Here is a 24,635-nt window from a genome sequence, read left to right on the forward strand (position 1 = left end):
TCTGCCCGTTTGGGATTTTGCGTTTCTGGCATAAAGCGTCAAAACGAATAAAAATTTAAAAGTTTATTTTTGGTAAATTTATTATATTTTGTGAAAAATCATTGCACAAAAGTTTTGTTTATGATGTTTATAGTAATTGATCCTACAAGGTTGTAAGTACTTTACAAATAACCCTGTACAGGCTGACTATTATATTCACTGAGCAGAGATGACTATTATGTTCCATTCAAGATTACATTGCAGACGTTTTGACCACGCGACCTTTAGTTGTTCTACATTTTTGTTATTAACAATGTATTACATAACAATCCCCTCTGGAATTTTTAGATTTTTTTCTTACTACACCGATAAGCATTATCTCGTGTAAGTTTAAAAATAATAATTAATGAACACTACGCAAAAGCGATGAGGTTATCGTAGGCTCTAGTTACTGTAAAAACGTTTGTTCTTTTCAGGTCACTCACCCGGCGTGGTGTGATATTATTTTGTTTAATTTTAATGTTTAAAGTCAAAAGTATTGTAAGTATATTATTTATTACTTTAGACAAAAGCATTTTCTTTTTTTAAACCCGAAGCGAACGGGTACGGTCGCGGTAAAATTGATTTAGATCTAGACTTTATTAATAAGTTTTTATTCTGAAAAAAAATACTTCAAATTTTTTTATTCTGAACAGATTTTAAAAAGATTTTATTTGAAGAATTTTCTAATCTCAATAATAACACATTTCATGTCCTAGTGGCCAAATCTTTAGAACATAACATTTCTAAATACAGCTACTAGTAAAGAATTACACGCGTCAAATAAGTGGTCTTGTAAGTTGTATATCTAAAACCTAATTCCTAGTGACATGAAAACAAGCTTTAACATAATAATATTTATACTTACCCTATTATGATTTTTTGAATAGGCTAATATTAGACATATTGTTTACAATAAAAACCGAAACAATAGAAAATTGTCAAAATTTCTCGTCATAGTGAATGTAATATTTGTTTATATATTTTAAATGTACGTAAAACCCTAAATGAAATACATTTGAGACATTAACAATGCGTTAAACCAACGCGCTCTTATAACATGGCGTTTCCAGGTGTACTAATGCAAGACAATAAAATAAAAGAACTGACATTAAGTCCTTAAAGTATTTATTGCAGACACAAACTGTTCAGTCCAGTGACCCCGCCGAGCTCGTGCAACCCTTGCGTACAAAATAATCTATTAGATTTTGTATTTACATATAAACGGTCAGGTATCGTATTATCTTATACACTTTGAAAGCACGTTCATGATTAAAAAAAATACAGCATGAACGTAGGCTGTCGATAATAATTTAAATTTGAAAAATGGAGCGCAGACCCGTTTCGGGCGCCATTATACAAAGATGGCGCCCTGTTAAATACTGTGAAATGAAAAAATATATATCACACTGTTAATTTTCATAACCCTCTTTCAACAGTAAGTACATCAACAACGAGATAATTCTAGATTTATTTCAATAAAAGATAAGAGCACACAATACCTGAACGCGAAAACAAATTAGACTAAGGAAACTTAAGTTATACAATAAATAACCAATTCTTCTAATAACCATAGAGATACACACAAATGAAAATGATATAAATTGAAGTGATTTATGTTATTTAATACGAGATCATTGTTTAACGTGTAAAACATAAAATTAATTTCAAAAGAATGACTTATGATTACAATGTCTATGTGTAGTTGATAAATAAACTTATGTATAACACTGTTGTTATACATGAGTTTATTTATCGATTCTGTAGTCGAGCAGAAATAAAAATATGATAATAATTTCTTAGCAACATTGTGTCGATAGACGAATTAATAGCCAAACTTTATGTGATATTACAAATAGTTTTTTAATCAGTTTATTTAACAAATTACGTAATTTGTCATCATAAGCCAATTCATTTGAAAGGTAGCATAAATGAAATAATACGATGTTACAAAGTTGAACACGTCTGGTGTGAGTCATTGTGTTATTAACAAATTATCGATATTGAAACTTGGTGACAAGTTAACAAACACATCTATGATAATTAGTCATAAATTTTTGTCTAGTTAACATATGCGTCTTTGTTAACTGGTCAACTGTATAGTTAATAAAGTTAAATTGTCAACAACAGTAGTCACAACAATAAGTCATAACGACAATTACGTCGCACGCAGGTTTAAATGAGTTAACACCGAGTTATATTTAGTCACATTATAGATCCTTTTATCTTTAATATTAAGCGCCGAAAAATATAGTTACACAATTTTTTGTTACAATTTCTCACTTTTACTAATTTATTAAAACTGTCCGATTTTTTTTAATAGGGTGTCCTACCTTGACCCGTAATAAGTGGGTATTATTATCTTAAGTTTGTTATCTGCCATTTAAACCTGTTACGACATAATGTTACCATATTGCTTCATTGCACATTGCATTTGTTTTTCACATTGGAAGTACTCGGAACAATTTAACAAAAATAATTAACTTAAAATACATACAATCACTAATGTTAGGCTTTTTGTAAAATTTTGATCACAGAAATAAATCATCATGATAATACATAGTGTTTTTCTCATCATTGCTTTATACTATTTATGGACTTTTCGTTCATTGCAGATGAATTTGAGTTCGATATAATAGATATTATAAATATGCATTTCAGTTATATAAAATCTTTTTAATTAATTTTTTTATATCTCTTTATTATCACAATAAAAAGTAATTCCACATTTTTGTCGATTATTTCCTATTTTTTGAAAAGCGAAAATGATGTTGAAGAAAAAATTTTAGAAATGAGGCTATGCTAAAGGTATAGATTGAGGTAGAGTTGTAAACCACCTAGCAGAGTAAGGAAATTCTTCAATTAGATGTCATTTAATAGTGCCCCTTTATCGTTCGTGAATTCTATATAACTGCCCCTCAATATGGAACTGAATGACAAAAATTAACAGTATTAAAAAGGGACCGTGAAAACCTAAGATGATGCATTATTTCTGTGTCAATGTTTTTTTTTGTGGTCACTAAAAATTTAACTTTTTGTCTAAGTAATTAACCGAATTTAACAATAAGAAAATTAAAAATAAATATAACTAAATTGTAAAATAATCATAATATGTACAAGTTCATACATTTGTATGAGTGCTTGAGCTAAGGCCTCGCGTTGATATGTTTAGTATCAAATTGTAAACATTACGAATGAATATTACAATTGCACAAAAGATGATATTATTTAAATCACAGTTAAGACGACTTCATAGTCATGGAGTGACCTCCATGACTCTGAAGGCCAGGCTCTGGACAAATATTTCGGTTGAAACAAAAGCCATGCACGCGCATTTTCGCTCGATAAGTTAATAATCTAACCGAATGAATCGTCCAATACCTCTATCATGAGTTAGTCAAATATATTTTATAGCAAATTGTACAGCGCCTCTAGCGGCCACAATAAGAACTAACAGCTTTACAAACGTGTGACGCGGTCGCTAGCGGCTTCCAACAATATAAACTCATAATAGAGACAAAAATACAGCGCGACTTGCGAAATTATTTGCGTGTTTTAACCGCGTTGTTTTCACTCGAATCGACCCCGACCTTACGTAGTTTCATCATTATTGTCACATTTATTGAGCGAAGAACAGCTGTTTCATCTACTACGTTTAGTTAGGTACTTTAATGGAGCTACTTGAGGATGGCAAAATACAGTAACATTACATTACACATCTCCTCACTGCTCCGCGTTGGTAAGATAATGGACCTTACTGTGCAATACCTAAACACGACAATTGTAAAATACCCATTTTTATGCAGTACCAAATTCAAAATAACCAATCACATACTATAAAGCCTTTTATTAGTCAGTTTGAATTTCGAACAGCACAGAATGAATTAATTATACTTTTTCTTTCTAATGTACTACTAAACATATCCCCACGAGTCTAAGTGGTAAACATAATACAAAGTACAGTAGCGGGGTACCTATACTGAAATGCCCTTTAGTAATTTGACTAACGTTATCTCGTTACACACAACGCCACACGACAAACTTTATTTTCAGACTTAAGGCAACCATTAGTGCAAGAGGGACATGATTATCCGTCAGAGCGAGATAGTATATTTCCGTTTCTTCCTCTTGTATAAGTGCATCCTTTTCGAATGCCTTGACTTACGCTGGAATGATATATATTTCTTTTTTCCTTTATAAGTGGAATTATTGCAACTACAAATTACATTATACAAAACACTGTTATACATTAATATAATGGTCATTTGCAACAAAGACCGTGATATAAATATTAGCAATGCATGCGAGCATGTGGCCATGTTTTATCCCACAACACAAATGGACGTAACAACTATTGATACCATACTTGCTTTACCAATGTTGCAATGTCTCCAATCGTCTACAAGTAGACACATTTGTTGAAACAAAGCAAAGTCCCGTAGTGGAGGAGTGCTTATACAAAATAAGTTACTTTTCGACTGTGAACATTTATCGAAACAACTGACGTGACATTTAGAAATGGTTCTACTTGAAATGGTAATAATATTCAGCGCCGGCGCTAGCCCATGTAGATTGAGAGATAATCAATCAAAACGATATCTCCAAATAACACTACGCTAACTTAATATTTGTACCTGTTCTGTTTTTATTTTGTTTTTTGTTTCTTTTTTTACAAAATTCGTTTTTTTTTTTCATTATTCTTATTTTTTTCCAATATTCGGGGAGCATAACATTAGTAAATAAATATGGATGGCTGTTTACAAAAATAACAGAAATGACCAAAAAATAATGCTGGTGCGGCGTTCATTGGAGGTATCGAAATAAGATACTTATTTACATTTTCCCCAGTGATAGGAAATTCGGGAACAAATGGTGCAATTATGAAGGATATTAGGAAGCAATAACCCGATTAGTTCGCGTGCGCCGCGAGCGATCCTGCATCTATCTCTTAGGAGGCGTTGCGAGCTGCGCTCTAGGTCCCCGAAGGCCCCGCACTCGTGTGCATCATAGGTAAATTCGGCACTGGCAATACATTCAGAAACTTTTTCGGATGTGGGCACAACAATACAAAAATTTTAATGCATTCGGTATCAAATATTAAACACTCCTATAATGCAAGATTGACCTTAATTTAGGAGTTAATTGAAATATTATTTGCACCGATTCGTCTTTTCTCTGTACCTTTCGAGTACAATAGGACAAAAGAGTGACCCATCTTCACAACGCAAACAACTCGTACTGGTACTTAACTTTGAACTTGATAATCTTCACGAGGGTCTAACTTTGCTGAGTAAGAAAAAATCAGTAGTTTGTATTTTACAGAGTAAAAAAATATATACGACCTGATGAGTAAAGAAATAATTCAAAACTGAAATGGACCAAGATCATTAAATCCGCGTACGCTTTAAGTAAATGAAATTTTAATGATTTTATTACACTAATTGTAATAGAAAGGATCAGCCGTTCCAAGTGATAACATTCGTCGGTGCAAATAATATTTCCTCTATAACTGGTTCACCTTTTTTAAATAACTATTGTACGACTTGTTGTATCTTAAGTCCACTCGTGCTAAAGGGGTCGATAACTTGTTTTAAAAATAGACTCCACGTTTATGAGCTTGTCGTTTGTAGATTCATATGACCAGTACAAATCAATGAAACGACTAACTGTTCATTTGTTTTTATAAGCAATACTGGATCGCTAGCAATCCATGCATTTTCTATAGTATTAATTTCAATATACATACTCCCAATATATTTTACATGTAATTCAATATTAAAATCATCTGATAAATAAGCTCTATTTAGAAGTAAACTACGGCTAATTAATAAGGCTAAAAATTATTGCTTTCGCGCAAATTCTTGAGGTATTATTGGATAAGATTATGTTTTTGGTGGTAAATGTTTTTAACACTGAACGCTGCGCACGCACAACGTGTTATTGTACATATTTTTTTTCATTATTTGTTTGTATTTAAAAAAATGCTTATGTAATAAATTTGTATGGATAAATTAGATAATTTCGATACCTACGTAACAATATAAAAATGCACTGCAATCGGCGCGTTAGTAGATAGCTTTGCCTTTGTGCAAATGTAAGGACAGTTACCCTATGGTGACGTCTATACGTCAGGTATCTTTATTATATTCCTTCTTTACATAAACTATTTTCAATTTAACTTAACATATTAATTTAAACTGTGATTGTGTTTTAAATTTATATGACAGCAGTAAGTTTCTTTTTTTATGTCAGTCCATACTCTTTCCGTTTCTTTGGGTCATTAAAACTTTTTTAAGAAGTTATCTGAACATACCGCCCCAGAGCCCGACGAAATACATAACACTGGCACATTTAGTGAAACTCTTGTAAAATCTTCAGTGTACTGTGTTTTTTGTCTGTCCGGTATTTTTCCGTTCCTCATTTTAAGTCTAATTTGAGAGTAATCAATATGGCGACTGTCATTTTTTTTCATCAATTTAAGTTTAAGTTCCTACTAATACGTGTCGAGTGGTTCGAGGATGATTTCGCGTTCTTGTAAATTTCATATAAATTGAAAATGTTAAACTGTCATAAATTCTAAATTTTCAGCCGTTTCAGGAATCTACTTCTCGTTCTCCGTCTGACATGAAATAAATCAAATAATACCCGACAAAATTAAAAGACGCAATGATACGAATGAAGCTTCATTGGTCGAGTATTACTCATTTGACAGTAATTGTTTCGGACGAAGAACGTAAGCAGATCCCCTCCTTCGTCCCAAAATCTACAAAAATGTAGTTTCTTTAATTTGTATTTTTTCCAATAAAGATTGAGTAAGACTAAGTCCATTAAAAGTTGATAATATAAGTGCTACTTTATGTTTATTTCTTATTTATTTATTTATAAAACAGTACTATTTAATATTATCACTTTCTTTTTGTTCAGCTAAATGCGCAGGTAAGTGTGTATATATGTATAATTGTATATTGCAATCGAGACACTGTTAGGCCTACCGCTTAACTGAGTCGGTTCCTGAGGTGGCTGCGCGGTGAGGGAGGAGTGACTTGTTACTGAATATAGTCAGAAAAATCTTGTTGATATTATCTCGCAGCTACATCAGGAGCCAACTAAGTTAAGCGGTAGGCCTGTAACACATTAATTAAGCAGTCTGAACAATACCTGTTACAAATAAACAAATACAAATGATATAAAAATCACATTTTTTTAACTACTACACAATAAATTTTGTCGTGTGACGTAAAATTTGTTATTTATTACTGTAAAATGCGTTACCTACACTCCTCGACAATTTACACTTTTGGTCCGTATTTACACGTTTCAATTCAAAATTTAACTAATTATTTACAAGTAGGGCGTTTGGACAATGCTCTAGACATGAAAATATTTTAATAAAACAAGTAATTTTTAATATATTGGCAGAAAACATGAAAAAAATGCTTAAAATCTTTTTACGAAGAAAACCCATTACGGCTGTAAGGGTAATAAGAAAACTTTTCTTCGTTTTAAAGTCAGGTGATAAATAAGTAAATAGAAAAAAATACCATTCTCTTTTATTTCGGAAATGACAGGTACATATTCCAATACATTCTACAGGTGTAAACAAAAAAGCGCAACAAGTTGTGTCATGGCACCCCAAAGTATTTTATACACGTTTTTGTTATACCCTGCATAGTTAATTCGCGTTAAGAATGCAGTACAAACTGACCAATCACATGGCTTTAAAATGACGTCAAATGTAGTTCGAAATACAAACTCACCAACCACGTAACTTTAACATGACGTGTGAGATGCAGTACGAAATTCAAACTGACACACGAATTTAACCTACTCATAGACAGTAACTGCGTTAACCGTAAAATGAAATATCAGAATATTATAGTACATGGTACTCAAAAACCAACTACGAACTTTCCATTGCAATTTCCAAGTGTATTCTGTGTAGTTCACAGCTTACTGTTTCTCCATAGAGAAATATCAACGACATACTGACAAAATTCACTGTTTTACATTGAATCAATATAAGCACTACTACACTAAGAAAAATAGTGACATTTTCTCTCCATGAACGGATTAATAACAGTGATATGGCTAGTATCTTCTGCGTTCTTAACATGAATTAACCATTTGTAATATTAATAAAAGTGTGGCGCCCAGAGCATACTCCTTAAAACCCCAAGAATTACGCTTCAGTAGCGATCGGTTCCCTCGCATGATGGATCTTCACATGCTTGTTATGATTACTTTTGTTACTCGATGTTTTCCCGCAAATCGAACAAGAAAACGGCCTTGCACCACTGTGCACTTTCATATGCTCGGACAAGTAGTAACTTCTAAAAAACGACTTACCGCACTCCGGTACTTTACACACATATTTTTTCGCCATCTCGTGTTCACGGACGTGTCTTTGACAATTATATTTCCTAATGAATTGACAGCCACAGTAGTTGCATGTATAGGGTCGAACGCTTTTATGTGCGTTCATATGCGCTATGTATTCTGTTTGGCGGATGAAGGCGCCTTTGCATAAGGAGCATTTGTATGGCTTCGCTGAGCGGCTCATATGTGTCCAGCGGTGGAGTTTGAGGTTCCATTTTGTGGTGAACGCCTTATTGCACACTATACAGAGGTACGGACGTTTGCCGCTGTGCGTTAGGAGATGGGCGCGCAGATTCGTTCTGAGGTACACCTGCAGAAAGATTATATAGTAACACTATGTCAGACTATCTCTAGTGAAATCATGAATATCGCATTTCTTGCGAACACTTTTTTAATTATAACGACGGTAACAGTGCGGGTAGTGGGATATAAATGTCGGTGAGGATATTCAATGAGCTCCCGCCCATTATTAAAAACGAGGAAAAGTATTCACTGTTTCTAAATAAATTAAAATTACATATCGAGTTCTTAGGTTTTCGTGATTGTTACACATAGGAAATGAAACTATTTTTCCGGATTTAAATCGCGTATATTTGTTTTTTCAAACAAACCGACGTTTCGGGCCCTTTACAGGTCCCATGGTCACGGTTGACTGTCATGGTCACACGATATTATTAATAAGATGTAAAAAATTACATCTTATTAATAAATGCTGTTACAATTTAAATGAATACTTTGATGAAATGAAATAATATTATGATAAATTTGAATAATAAATAAATGTTAATTATATACTATAAAGTTATGCTACTGTAATCTAATTAAATTCAAACTTTCAAGTGAAATAATTCTACTCATAATATGACATATTTCTTTATTATTATACATTGACTTACAAATAAATGGACGACGGGTCTAATACAAAAACCACGAAAAAAATGTCCCAAGTCAACCTATTTAAACGTAGTGACATGTAAAGGAATATGAAAAAGCTAAAACGTTGAATTTAAATTGTAATGTCATCGCAGTACTGTCTAATTTTGCTTGCTTCGCTGTCAGTCAAACAAACGAAGACTAAAGCGTGAATGACGCTCTGTATACGATTTTAACGCCCTATAAGTTCGGACACTTTTTAGCGCGCACCCGACGTCCATATAATTGAAGTCAATGTTATTATATGACTTTTTTTTTAATATTATTATTTGATAAATAACAATTTTAATTAATAATTGAAACCTCGGTCTACCTCTGCTGTTATATTGTTATCCCTAATAAAGGGCTCATATGTGTAGCATTATTTTAAATTTAAGACATGTATACCATATGAATGCAATAAATATATTGAGTATTAAATATGGGTCTTTCAAAAATATTCAAGAAAGAAGTTTTTAGTCTCATTTGCGTAAAATGTTAAATTAGTTTCATTAGTTTTTGCAATTTAGGAAAGTATTATATTGAGTTTGTTTCCTACAACTAAAGGATAACGGAAGAGCGGGACTTCCTGTCACAGTTGGATGTCCCAACCTTATGTAAAAACAATTAAATAAACAGAAATAAACTTTTTTCATTTTTCATTTGTGTGTTTGTTTCGGGATATTTCAATACTTGGGTCTGTTTTGGGATTATTTTTAGTGTCGGGCATCTCATTTCAACCGGGCGCAGACATTGATTACACAATAATTATTAGGTCAAGGCCGCGCCGAACACAGTGCCCAGCAGAGTACGTACACGTAACGTTCGATAGGTGTTTACCTAAAACTGACATAAGTCTGTTATAATTATTAATACAAAGATCGAACACTCAGAAAAATTCCTTTGATCGTTGAAAGACCAAGTACAAAGACACGACGCAAGCACATAGAAAAATTCGTGAGGTCCGTTGGTTCGTTCCGTGGCTTAGTTGGTATAGCGTCTGGCACGGTATGCAAGAAGACGTGGGTTCGAATCCGACCGGATCAAAGGAATTTTTCTGAGTGTTTTTTCTGAGTATTCGATCTTTGTATTAATAATTATAACAAACTACCACTAGTTTGTTATAATTATTAATACAAAGATTTTGATTTTTTGTGAAATTACTCCACAGTAATTTCACAAAAAATAATTGAATATCAATTCAATAATAATTTAATTGACATAAGTCTTTCATTTGAGATTGACATTTCCCATTAATGAATAACCAAAATAAATTAATGAATGACCAAAATAAATTAATCAAATAGTTAATCACTCAAATGAAAGAATGAATTAATTATTTAATTAAATTTTATTATATTTCTGTTTCTTACTAGATATTAAAAAGACCCACCTGTTTACAAACGGGACATGGTACATTCTCAGCCTTCCCTTTGAACTTGTCACTCAAATAATATTCGTTATGAGTCCGTCTCACGTGTCTTGTTAACGACGATGAGTGTACAAACTTGTCACTGCAGTACAGACAGGCCTTCGGCTTCTCGTCATGGGTCTCTTTGTGCCAGAGCAACTTCGCTCGAGAATGGAACACGGCCCCGCATTGGCATACGAAATCTCGCACCTTGGATTTCTTTTGGAAGTGATGGCGATCTCTGTTGGGGAAAATTAAAATTTTATTCATTACAAGGTTGATTAAAACCGTTTTCATGACATCAAGTAACAGGACGAATAAGACGAGTGCCGGGTATTAAGCGACGCCTATTCATTACAATTGCAACGCCTTGCAAAGCTTTAATAATTGATGATGAGCCTATTCAGTCGCACTTTAAAGATACTCGGGTTGTATGAGCGCGGAAACACAGTCGCAGGCAGAGAATTCCATTCCTGGGCTGTGCGCATAATAAAAGATGATGAAAAGCGCTTAGTACGCCTGAAGGGAATGTCGATCAAGTAAGGATGATATCCCGCCGTATGTCTGGATGTCCGATGGTAAAAGGGCGCGGGCGGGATGAGCTGATATATATATTTTTTTCATTTATTTACAAGGTACCAATAAAGTACATCATAAATACATTACCATCCAGCCAAATACAAAACTAATAAGTAATTTACATTTCACTTAATCTAATAAATAAACAAATTATACTAAGGGTCGTATTCTAGAACTCTACTCAATGCTCAAGTCAGGACTTGAGTATTGCAGTGAGCACTGAAAATCATACTCAAGCCCTTGCCATTAGGGTCGTATTTCCAGTGCTTGAAATCATACTCAATTCTGCTCAAGTCCTGACTTGAACATTGAGTAGAGTTCTAGAATACGACCCTAAGAATTCACCCACTGGCAATTTTCTTATCATCTATTAAGACGAAGACACTTTTATCATGTAAACTTTTTGTTCAGTGTCACTGGCACTAATTAATTTAATATTACATTAACACTACATTAGTTCATATGGTTTTGTCCGTCTTAATCGTCTTATGATATTTGTCTGGTCAAGGAATTGAATGGCCTCGATGTTCACGAGATGGTGAAGCCTACGTTGGTGGGCTTCGGCGTATTTCTGTATTATCTAAATACTTCATTCTGGAAACGTTGAATAACATCTATGTTGGTCTTTGCGGTGCAACCCCTGAGCTGTATACCATAGGTCCAAAATGGCATTAGGATCTGCCTGTACAATAATAGTTTATTGCTTACAGATAGTGTAGATTGTCTGCCAAGCAACCAGTACATAATTATTTCTGTAACGAATGTCTAGTTCCTCTCGTTTCTTCTTGACGTGGGCTTTCCAGTGAAGCTTGACGTCAAGTGTCATGCCAAGATATTATAAAAAAGACCTCAAAAGTTCGTGGAATTACGTCTATTCGTAAAGTGAAATCCAATAATACGGATCCATCCCCTAATTTACCACCCTTAAAGGTGGAATATTTTCTTCAAATTTGAATGGGAACACTACTGAGATACCACTTTCCAATAAAAAAAAGAATCATCGAAATCGGTCCACAAATGTCGGAATAATACAATAAAATAAGTACGATTGTTGCGCTTCTGTAGGGAATCGACATTACGTCTTAGTTGTATAAAACATTGGACAATACACACCGGTGCTGCACCATGTTGGAATATCTCCGAAAGGTGTCGTCACAGAGTGTGCACTTGATGGGCGTCCGTCCCGTGTGCACGTTATGGTGCTCTGCAAGCTTTTGTCGAGTCATAAACCGCTTCTCGCACACCTCGCATCTAAAAATACGTCACAAATTAATAATAATATAATTGTTATTCACACAACACATTTTTTTAAGGTCCAATGGTGTTAGTAAACTTACGAATAATATAATTTAAGAGTCGATCCTACCTCAGCTCGAATTCAATTTTTATCCCGTACTAATACGGTTCATTTTGCTTAGGTTTTTTTACAAACTGTATACAAAATGTATATCGTATAGTAGTATACGTGTTCTATTCAATTCAGTTGATATAAAAAAAATCATTGGTATATATATATGGTAAAGTATGTATTGAATACAGCGGTTTTCTTTTTAAATTTCGAGGTAAGTTTGTGTTTTTTTTCTATCGTGGAAATTTTTAAGAATCGTGTTTTCACAGCGTTTAGTATATCAGTGTACATCCTCAATTTTATTACACATTTTTTCCAGTGTTTAATTCAACGCTTTCACCGTTATGCGAAATCAACCAAAGTAATATAAGATGATTAGATTGAGATTTAGATGACGATGTTTAGACTCGTAAAGACTAGGTTAGAGGTTAATTATAAAGCGTGGCAGAAAGATTCCATAATAGGCAGATCATATCTATAAAGTGTGAGGTGTAAAATGGTGTTGGTGATGCCCCTCAGTCTGCTGAGCAATGAGGCTGATTTTTGACGAGGCAAAAAAAAATCTAATACAAATAGGCATTGACTTACAATTATATGGACGTCGGGTCCGTGCTAAAAAGTGTCCGCACTTGTAAGGCGCTAAAATCGTATACAGAGCGCGACACTCCGCTTTAGTCTTCATTTGTTCTACGGACAGCGCGATACTGCGATGACATACAATTTAAATTTCGAATAGGTTGACTTGGGACATTTTTTTCGTGGTTTTTGTATTAGACCCGTCGTCCATTTATTTGTAAGTCAATGCAAATAGGTCACCAAACGTCTATCCATTGAATTTCACCTGCATGTGTTCAATTATAACTGTGTACCGCTTCAAATATCATGTGTAGGTACATCCGCTTCAAAGCAGAATCTACCATCCCTGTGAACAGTAACTGGTCATTAAGAATTAACGAAAGGATCTTTGCTCACTTGTAGTTTTTGATGCCGAGGTGGGTTTTGATGTGCAGCGCGAGGTTGGCACGCCGAAAAAAGCACTTGCCACACGTGAGGCACTCTAGGGGGTGAATCTTCAGGTGCTGGTGAAACGCCGCGTCTGTTCCTTGGTCCACCTGGAGAGAACACGAGATAGTCTTTGAAATATTCCATGAAACATTCGTCTAAGGCCTTAGTTCCCAAAGTGGTCCGCCGAGTCTCCCGGGGACGCCCCAGGGGTCCCCGGGAGACTCGGCGGGGGTCTACGTTGGCGTGACAAGAAAATGGGGGTTCACCATTCGTAAGCTGGGGGGGTCCATGAAAATTTATCTGCTTTCGATAGTGAAGAACTAAAATGTTGGCTTGACTTCACCTATCAATGCAAGCAGATAATATTTTAAGAAGCTCAGCGGCTGTTACTTGTAAAAACTTGCATATTCCATATTCAGTACAACGTGTCTTTACTTTTTTGACATCCACTCACAGCACAATCAATAAAATTCTCACTTTTTTTCGAAAACTACTAATTTGCGTTGCAAATTTCCATAATTAGATCTAATCTTCACATTTTTGTCGAGTTTTGGGTATATGGTAGAAATGTAGCTGCAGAGGGTCCACCGAAACCAGCTAAATTTTGAAAGTGGTCTATGAGAAAAAAAATCTGAGAACCACTGGTCTAACGCGTGTTTTAGCCTGAAAAATCTCAAGAAAGGCCAAACGTAATACTGATATTGATGCTGCTTTCAGAATGGGTACAGTATACAAAACGTGACCTTACGTCCTGCTTTGAGCGGGACAGTCCCGCTTTGAGTGGGACAGTCCCGCTTTAAAGCTACGTGTCCCGCTGTCCCCAAAAGACTTAAAAATATCCCGCTTTGACAAAACAGGACACAGGTGACAATATTTTTTATTTAATGGCGCGTAAGCCAAAAATATATAAATCCAGCAAACAAGATGAATTCTTTCTTAAAATTTTTGATCATTAAACATTTTTAGTTCTTTTTTAATGTTATTTTTAAATCGTTAAACATTTCGTCGTAACTACCACTAACATGTCGCACTACTATTACAATAGTATTGTAATTCAAAATATGTGAAATTTAAGATTCTACCATTGCCGAACGTAAAATTGGATTATTAAGATTTCACGGGAAGTGACTAATTCGTTTTTCATCGATTCTGTAAAAATACACTTTTTGAGTTAAAACACTATTGTATTAACAGTGCGATGTGTTTTATTTTTAAAACCATAATGAATTTACAGGCGTCCCGCTCTGAAGGAAAAAATATATGCTCACGTTAAGTATACGTTACTTACCCTCAATTTCAAGTAATACATTAAGTATTAGTAGGTAGTTACACCTTTTTAGATTGTAAAATTTGCAAATAATATTAGAAAATCCATCACATGCCGTTGGATCAAGATAAACTTGTCACAAAATTATCTTAGGTTCGATTCACGTTTCTATAAGGTTCTTATCTGGATGTTTTAGGTTTAATTATTTAATGTTTATACACTTATTTTATTTGGCATGGTTTGTTCACATCCAGTAAGATACATTCTCGTCGTGTGCCTAATGACTATGTTAATGAAATACTTTTAGTTTATATCTGAATTGTACCTGAGTAAAACCAAATAAAAAACTGGGTTATCATAATGCGGGGCTTTTTTTTTTATAGTCCTTAGTTTGTGACCAAGCAAATTGGTGAGACCTACTGACTTAAACAGATGGCAAAAATCTTTTGCGATAGGTACGTTTGCGGCAGACACTACTAGTATGCTTACCTTAGTTGGTTCCACAGAGTATTTTTATTCTTACCAGAAACAGAATCGAATGGCATGACAAAAGCTTTGCAAAAATTGCCTTTTAACTTGCTGACTATACCACTTTTAAAAAATATGCGAATGCGAATCGAAATACCTATAAGACAGTCTTATAAGACCGTTTTCCAGCTTTTATAATGGTGAAAGTAGCTAACCTTGCAGTGCTGTCTCACATTTTCACCCTGTATATACTCGAAACATTATTTTTATGGCACTAAGAGACGGGACGAACAAGTCGTGTGCCTGGTGTAAGCGACCCGCCTGTCCATAGCAATTCCAGTGCCACTCAAGAGCTTTAAATCAGAAAGATCTGAGAGGGACTGTCACAGCGCCCGTCACCCTGAGACGTAAGTTGACAAGTCCCATGGGCCTGTAATTATTTAATCACATTACAAACCTTGCAAGTAGGACAAACGAAGTCCCTTCGTCGCCGTTTGGCTTCCTGCTTGATAAGACCTTCGAGCTTGGGCTTTGCGTCGGCCATCACGTCGTTGTACACTTGCATCATAGTCGCCGTTATCGCCTCCTTGGATTCCAGGTTTAACAGGTTGCCCGGGACTTGTACTGAGGGCAAAGAGGCGAAGTTTAGGTTGAAGCCATCGAGATCACAAAGTACCAGTTAAACTAGATAATGCGTGGAATCCGTTTCTTAGTGCTTACAAGAACAAAAACAAAATTAGTTTGACTTCAGTTTCGCGTGTGGATTAGATATGAGCGCCGCGATCATGAAGCGTGTAACCGTTCCAAAAAATCGGGGGGAAAAAAGAGAAAAAAATCATATCGTGGTAAGAAACCTGTAATTAGTGATAATCATTTAGGAGAGGTTTAGACCGGTTGGTGACTTCAAACCTTTTCTAGGGGGCTGTGAACATTCTTCGACGTGCAGGTTTTATCACGATGTATTCCTTCAAAGTTAGCAAGAGGCTACTTACACATCCACATATGTACGTATGTAACTGAAGTCATAAATACGATGAAGGATTTGAACCGTAGACCTCCCAACGGACAAGCAACTATTCTCCTGCTAGTCCACCACCATTCTACAAAGATGAAAATATAGATAGACGGAGTGAAATGACAGTTAATTGCGCTAAAGTGTTGCCCGCTTGCGAGAAGCTAGTGATTGAAGTCGATAAAAATTATATCGACTATCGGCTGAATATTTATCACGCTTATGGAATAAATAGCCGAACTTGTTTCATTTGAATCATCCTCAACCAATTACTATTATTCATCCAATTACTGAGCACAAGTTCATTAGAATTGTCAAGTTTTGAAAGTTCATATATACATACTCTGTACTTAGAACTATGTTCATGAAAAATACAAAGAGGAGACATAATTTTAAAGTTTTTCATTTAAATTCAATATAGATAATCAAAACCGGCTAATTTTGTTAAATATAAATTGATCTCGATACTAGTAGGCCAACTGTCAAAATAAGAATAAATTAAAAAAAAACTTTATTCTTATTTTGACTATAACTAATTAGTTATTATTAGAACGTCGTAACATTCACAATTCAGTCATTTTTGGCAAAATGTCAATACAGTCATTTTATCTTCTTTCACAATCTATCGATAAAACTATCTACACCAACTACATAACTATTTAACATTTTATGAAAACCCTATAAATGTCATTTTACTCCTTCAAATAAGACAGACTGTAGTAATTTGTATTAAAGAGCAAACGAGGATCTTAATTGGGCATTTAAAATCATATAATAAAAAAAACCAATAGACGATAGAACTTAATGTCTTTTAGAATTGCGTGATTTTGAGCAAAGTTTGTAAAATTCAGAAATATGGGCTAAGATCCTTTAGCTTTCACGTATATTTATACGAGGGCCGGCTGAAAAGTAATCTACCAAAGTATGAAATAAAAGACGATCATGGCTAGTTTTGTTTCCAATATCACTGCAAGGAAACACACTTATTTCATTTGTTATAATGGGTTAAAAAAAAGTAGTCGCAAATTGTTAAACATTTGCTTTTTTGTTCAGACATGTTGTCCACGAAAAATAAAACGTAAAAAACAAAAGACTGACATAAAAATAATAACTTATCTGCGAAATAAATACAATACAAATTTACAATATTAAAAACCTAAAACTAGTGAAGTCAGGAAGGTGTGCGAAATAGTACATTGTGTGTTAAAGACGGTTAATAAGTAATTAGTAACGAGAGTTTCTTTGCTAATAATAAGTCGAGTTTGGTTTTTTTTTTTTACCGTCCATGATACATACAATGTTTTTCATCTCATTTGCGAGGAAATGAATACAATGTTTATATTTTGTATGAAAATGGATTACAACACAACAATAATGGTTTTTGCAAAAGGCGGGTTTTTGTTTTTTTTTATCAATAGACAGCCAGCTTCCTTCCATTGATAATACAACTCGAACTAAAATGTTGTGAAAAGCTAAAAAGCATACATACAGCCAAGGATTGTAAAAAAAAATTATACAAAAAAAAATCAATTATAAGAAATTCTTATTATTAAGTATTTAAGTAATATGTGTCTGAATTGCAATAAAATTTCTGTTTAGATAACATTCCAGGCAAATATTTTAATTTTGAAGTAACCTCCTTACTTAACTTGAACCTGACCTATGTAAGGAAGTATGTCGTGCTACAAATTAAAAAAAAATTATTACTGACCATGGCTGTAATGAGAAGCAAAAAGGCCGGAAGTTTTTATTTGGGGCATTATAATCAAGTTAGCCACTATGCAATCAAACTATTTACGAGCAAGTGTGATGAAAAACTTATTAAATTCAGGGGATCTTTAACATTCGCCAAAAAACTTAATAAATCATTGATAACAATGGTATGAAAATGAAAAAGGTTGCGATATTCAAACGACAGCCGACCGCGCACCCTTAGTCAAGTGACTCCATTGTTTTTAACGATAACGGGTTTTCGCACGTGTCGCGAACTTTCAACACTAGGTAAATGGTAGAGAGAGCGCAATATCGCACTCCTGCTCCGATGATTTATAGCCATGTCTATTGCAGGTAAATAATGTTATAGTATGCAAATTACTTACTCCATGTCGGTGAGGATATTCAAGGAGCTCTCGCCCATTATTAAAAACGAGGAAAAGTATTCACTGTTTGTATATAAATTCAAATTACATCTTATTAATAAATGCTATTACAATTTAAATGAATACTTTGATGACAAATAAAAATAATAATATTATAATAAATTATAGTAATAAATAAATATTAATGATATACTATAAAGTTTTCTATTGTAATCTAATTAAATTCAAAGTTTCAAGTGACATAATTCTGCTTATTATAGGACGTATTTCTATTATATGACATATTTTTATTTCATATTATTATTCGACATTCTAATTAATAATTGAAACCTCGGTCTACCTCTGCTCTTATTGTTATCTCTAATAAAGGGCTCATATGTGTAGCATTATGTTAATTTTAAGACATGTACCATATGAATGCAATAAATGTATTGAGTATATGATGTAAGTACTCACCTGGCAAAGCCATAATTTCATCCTGCTTCTCCTCCTTCTTGATTGTGCGCTCAGCCATCAGCTGACTGTAAGTAGGTGGATGAATATCGTGCACTATCGCCTTGTGTGTCCTCAGTTCTTTGATTGATGGCAATTTCTCACCACATATTGTACATGTGTATACACGGGGCGGTTTTGGTGGTGGAAATCTGATATCTTCTTCCCTGAAATGGAAAAATGTATATTTAAAAAAAAGCTACACATTTTTTAACAGTTATTTTAATCCTTGACCACAGTTAATAAAGACCACTTATATACATTGGCTTTTTTGGCTTTTTTACTATTTTTAAACCCTTTCGCCTATTTAGGATCATCCCCAGACATTTATCCAACCTAATTACGTTTTAAGATCACAACAACAATTAATCAATAAACACACTCATTCTATAATTCAAATATATATGTCTATATCTGTGTCCAAGGCACCCGCGAATCAGGTGTTATGTGTGCGGGGTATGTTGAGTGTGTGCGTTATTATAAAAAAAAAACTTTGTGGTGAAGGCAGCCACCATGAAGTATCAGCATGTCACAGAAGATTTAAAAAAATACAAATATAGTTCCGAAAACGACATGAAAAATCATAAAGTAAGATATGAAACTATTTTTCTGGATTTAAATCGCGTACATTTGTTTTTTCAAACAAACTGACGTTTCGGTACACAAAAAAATATACGTAAAACAAATATACGCGATTTAAATCCGGAAAAATAGTTTCATTTCCTATGTGTAACAATCGCGAAAACCTAAGAACTCGATATCATAAAGTAACTTACAATGCTAAAGATTCCATCTTTTCACTAGAATCGACTTCAGATCCGTCAGACACCCAACTCTCGCGAGCGATCAGATCGTAGGGCTCCGAAGGCGTCACCTCAGTGTACATCTGTTATCACCAAAACACAAATATTATGCTTTAAATGAAAACAAATTGACAAAATAAATATAAATAGATGTTCGCACCATTCATTGTTGTGTTTTAGTTGCTGATAATAATCAAACGCAGCCCGACTGTCCAGATGTGTGGCGACGACGGTCAACTTTTTTTGAGTGCTACATATAAAGCGATACATGGTTCGACTGAAAGTAGATACAAAAAACTGTAGTTCTTACCCCATTCCAAGGCGACTCCATGTCTCCATTGCTTTCCTGTCCACTGAGCTCCCCTCGCGGCGGCATCCTTTCATCCGCGCAGATATTCAATGGTGGCTCGCCATCGCTGCGACCCTCGCTCAGTACGTCAGCCTTGCTGTCCCTCTCGTACCCATCGCCATCCCCATCTGCCATTTCAGAATAATCCATTCCATGACTCTCAGCTATTTTGTAACTCTCGTGAATAAAATTCGGTAACACAAACTCGCTCTCCTTTTGTGATGGCTCACCCCATATAGACATACCTTCTTTAGCACCTTCCTTCGCGTAAGATCCTCTGTCGAATGACTCCACTTTGTCCGGAGTGAAGTAATCCGCATAAATGTTATCGCCAAAATAATTATCATTCATCATATTTACAAATTGTTTATTTTTCGAAGATGCTTCCAATTCTAAAAGCTCCCTGTGATTTGATTCGTCGTCGAAATCTGCCGCACTCATATTACCGTATGTAATGACGTTGATTGGTCGCAATGCTTCTAAAGGTGCTATATTGTCTGAAGAACCAGCTTCATTACTAAATGCACCTTCGTTACTCGTGTTTATTTCCTCTTTGACCTGCACTATGTCGACGCTAGTTGCAAAATGACTGGAATTGCTAGTACTTGATGGAGGAACAGGCTCAATATCCATGGACTGCTCTTCAGTGTCAGCATCAAACTCATGCTGATCGTCATTCTCCTTAATCTTTTCAATGGACACTGTAGTCAAAGTACTCTTTTCAATGTCATCCTGTTTAATATCTTGTTTAAGTTTGTTCATTGTAAAGTTTTCTGGCACACATTTTGAAGATGAAGGCATAGGATCATTCACAATTGTCATAGATGTTGTTGTAGCTGGTGTGAATGATTTTTTAGCATTTTTTATTTGCAAGACTTTCTTGTTCTTCTTTACGTAAATATTGTTCAACCTCAATGGGTTGCTGAATATTCTGGGTGCCAACTTGGCCCTTCTCTCAAAATTGCTTTCATTAGTTTGAAGCTTTTGGCAAATCTGTGGTTTTGGTGACATGGACGTACGATCTGTGGAATTGTCTCCCTGTTCTGAGAGTTCACTGCAAGGTGATATGGATGGTTTTTCATTACAAATTAAGTCAGGAACAGGGAAACTGTCTGAAGATTCATTCTCTATTTTATTCTCTATAGGTTTAATGGAATCTTTATATGAAGGAGGATTTCCAACATTTTTTATCACAGAGAATGTATTAGAAACATTATCAGAGGTTATATTTGAAGATTGGGCACATTCATCAGGAATTCGGGAAGAACTTCTCTTGGTATCCTCAACATCAGCAAGTATCTTCTCAGGGGGGATTGGTAATGTCTGGTACTCAGTGTCATTAGGGCCTGTCAAATCCATGATAGTATTAAGCATATTTTTGCTATGTTGAACAGGAACTTCTACTTTGATGTTACTGAGAATTTTCAGGCCCTTGGTAATTCCTGATTCAATTTTACTTTCATTTCTGTCTGACCTGTGTTTCCTTATTTTTGAAGGTGGTGGAGTTGGTGTGTGCATGGGAGGTATACAAGGTGATGTTGTCGATGCAATTGTGGGAGGGGGAACAATAGGACCCACTTCTATGATAAGGGTTTTGTTGAAATCATTATTTACTTCAGTAGGGGATGGTTGAGGCATGTTTGAGTAAATAGGAGTATTGCAGTGTTTCTGCTGCATTTGTTGAGGAGTTGCATACATGCAAGAGGTGTTTCCAAACTGGTCCATAACCATCAAATTCTGGTACAATGAGCTGGTCTGAGCCACATTAGTTATATTTTCATGTCCACTAAGCACAGCAGGCATATTTGGTATGAAGGGCTTACCATCAATGTTGTGAACCATTTCACGGTAAATTATTTGAGAATTTTGAGTTACTACGGTGGTTCCAGGAGTAAAAGTACCAGAAGTCATTTGATTGAACTGGTTGCTAGCTATAACTGGAGCCATAGCCCTATTATCGAGAGTTTGTGAAGGCGCCAAATTCCCTGTCAAAATCATGTTACTTTGGACATTCTTCTGAACAAAAGTTGGTGTTGGTGGCATAACCACATGCATTGGTTTCACACCTGCAGGCAGATATTGCATGCCACCCATGTTTGATTTTACATGAAAATTATTTAACTTTGGCAGCAATTTGACAAGGTCATTACTCCTTCTAGATGCTGTTGGTAACATTGTGTTGTGCATCTTCATATTAGGAGCTAAAGGAGGAGTGTCATAATTTAATACATTGCTATCAATAGCACTGTATTCAGCACTACGGGAATATTTGATCTCCCTATCTTCCTGTGGTTCTGGGTAATATCCATACTGCTGGTCATAGTCTGACAGGGGAGTATTGTGTGTGTAGGTTTGCAGATTCTTGTCTGTTTTCATTATATAGGAATGGCCCGAGTATTGACCCGAATTGGTTATGGCATTGTTTTCATAGCTCACTTCTCCCAAACTCCTCCGGTCCTCTGAAGTAGGGGTGTCATCTCGAGATGGATTAGAAGTTTTTGGAGACCTATTGGGTGTCCTGCGCCAGTAACGCTCATGTTCACTATTGCGAGATGAATTCCACCTCATACCACTGTCATCAGTAGCTGGTGTCCTTGATCTACTTCTGTAGGATCGCTCTGAGTGCAGAGGTGTAGGTGTTCTACTGCCATAGGTTACATTTTTCGAAAGACTACTACACAGCGCTTTAATGACCTGATCCTTAGGGTGGGTGTCCAGGTGAACCTCGAGGGACATCCCATTATGTAAGAAAAGCGTGCAGACAGGGCACTGCCTCTGCTGTTCCATATTTATGTTAATTTGTACAGCAATATCTACAGTGGTACAGAGGGCGGAGGTGCTGCAGGCGCACGATTACAGACGTTGCGCCCGAAGCGCTACGCTCAATGTCCGAGACACGCACATCTACTATTCACACGTACGTCTCTCGCACGGACGACAATATATAACTTCGTTGTAAGTAGTCTCCTTATCGATCTGTCGAACAGAATAAGCTATATAAATATACAATATTAAATTCACAATCTTCCACTTCACAAAGTCGATCAACGTATCAACACAGGACAAAAGAAAACAAAAGTCCGAGATAAAGGCCACTGAGACATAAAAAAGTCGAGCATTATGTACGAGGAAGAAAGACGTGAGTACATTTTGATGTCAAGGCGCAGCAACGGGGCACGGACTCACCTTTTTATTGTTTGTCATGTATAATCCATGGCATGGATTGCTCGAAAATAGACGTTTAAATTATTTACAGCCACTAAGCTAAATCTAAAAATATTTCTAAATAGTCAGACATATTGCAGACATGTTCACAGGTTCACACACAAAACTTTTGTATTTCGTTAAACGTAAATGGCAGTCGAAATTCACGCATCGTGGCATGTTGTTTTTGTATGAAAGCTTCGTTATTGAACTGAAGACCAAAAACGAGGTATGCGTGAAATGAAATTTTTATGTCAAATTCCAAAGAGCACTGGCTAATGTTTTTAATAGGACATTGACATTGTGGTACCAGTTAAATAACTCATTGAGAAATCGATCTTAAATGTTTTTTCTCCGTCTTTTGCAAAAAAAATGTGTATTTTGCGATAGAGAATTTTCTTGCTTTATGTGATTTTATCACAGCTTTCTTTATAATAGTATTCAGCGTTATTGTAGGGATTTCACATTTTTTTTGTAATGAACCATGCAAAAATAAATTTTAAGTATTTCTTATTAGCATATAAGTCTATTTAGAGTTCTTTAGTTGTGTGGTATAATTTATACAATTTATTTTTATGTAATTTTTTTACATTATTTTAATATTGAACAATTTCAAATAAGGCTACAAGAAATATATATGAAAATTATTTCGTGACAATGACAGCCCATGCGTTAGCATCTAAAAATGTTTTTCCACCGGGCGCGGCGAAGCAAGACGAGATGTTCGGTTATGCATACAACATGACAATAATAGCGAAGTAATGTTATGCTGCACAGTCAAGCGCACGTCAAGGACGTTTTGACTTTGAACCGGTCTTATCGTAAGCAGCGTAGAGTTGAATTTAAATCTTAAGTGTCAAGTTTAAAGTGCTTCTTGACCCTGTACATACGTTATTCTCGTCTCGCTCGCCGGTGGAAAGCCACCCTAAGTGTGTGAGTCCTGTCAGTTTCACCATATGGTGTGTTGTGAGTGTCACTGAGTGTCACTAGCGATGACGAGTTGTATTTTGTTTCAACTCGAGTTACTCGAGTTGACTTGACTGCTAGCTCGAGTTAACCGACCGAGCTAGCTCGAGTTGACTCGTGAGAGTAACTCGACTCGCCCATCGCTCGCGACTCGAGTATGAATGAAGTATTCGGTTCGGCGGCGGGCGGGCCGGGTCAACCGAGTTAGCTCGAGTTAATGAAAAAGTAACTCGAGTTGACTCGTTAAAGGAGTGACTCGAGTTAACCGAGTTAAATAACTGAACTCGCCCATCGCTAAAGTGTCACACACGTAGTTCACAAAGTAG

General features: G+C 35.2%; 1 protein-coding gene across 2 annotated transcripts; it reads right to left on the bottom strand.

Moving 5' to 3' along the window:
* Window positions 1-1,163: 1,163 nt before the first annotated feature.
* LOC113237806 lies at window positions 1,164-23,072 on the bottom strand. 2 transcript variants are annotated; one of them, XM_026474477.1, is made up of 9 exons: window positions 20,101-23,072; window positions 19,764-19,873; window positions 18,952-19,154; window positions 15,842-16,008; window positions 13,617-13,756; window positions 12,410-12,547; window positions 10,700-10,958; window positions 8,641-8,704; window positions 1,164-1,520 (listed from the first exon to the last, which is right to left on the bottom strand). In XM_026474477.1, the coding sequence occupies exons 1-9, from the start codon at window positions 22,924-22,926 to the stop codon at window positions 1,489-1,491; spliced, it is 3,939 nt and encodes a 1,312-aa protein (XP_026330262.1). In that variant the 5' UTR covers window positions 22,927-23,072; the 3' UTR covers window positions 1,164-1,488. The 2 variants fall into 2 exon arrangements, with proteins under 2 accessions (XP_026330262.1, XP_026330261.1); XM_026474476.1 differs by lacking the exon at window positions 1,164-1,520 and having other exon boundaries at window positions 7,531-8,704.
* Window positions 23,073-24,635: the final 1,563 nt, after the last annotated feature.

Source organism: Hyposmocoma kahamanoa, unplaced genomic scaffold (genome assembly GCF_003589595.1).
Source record: "Hyposmocoma kahamanoa isolate Upper Pololo Valley unplaced genomic scaffold, ASM358959v1 94, whole genome shotgun sequence".
NCBI classification, from domain to species: Eukaryota; Metazoa; Arthropoda; class Insecta; order Lepidoptera; family Cosmopterigidae; genus Hyposmocoma; species Hyposmocoma kahamanoa.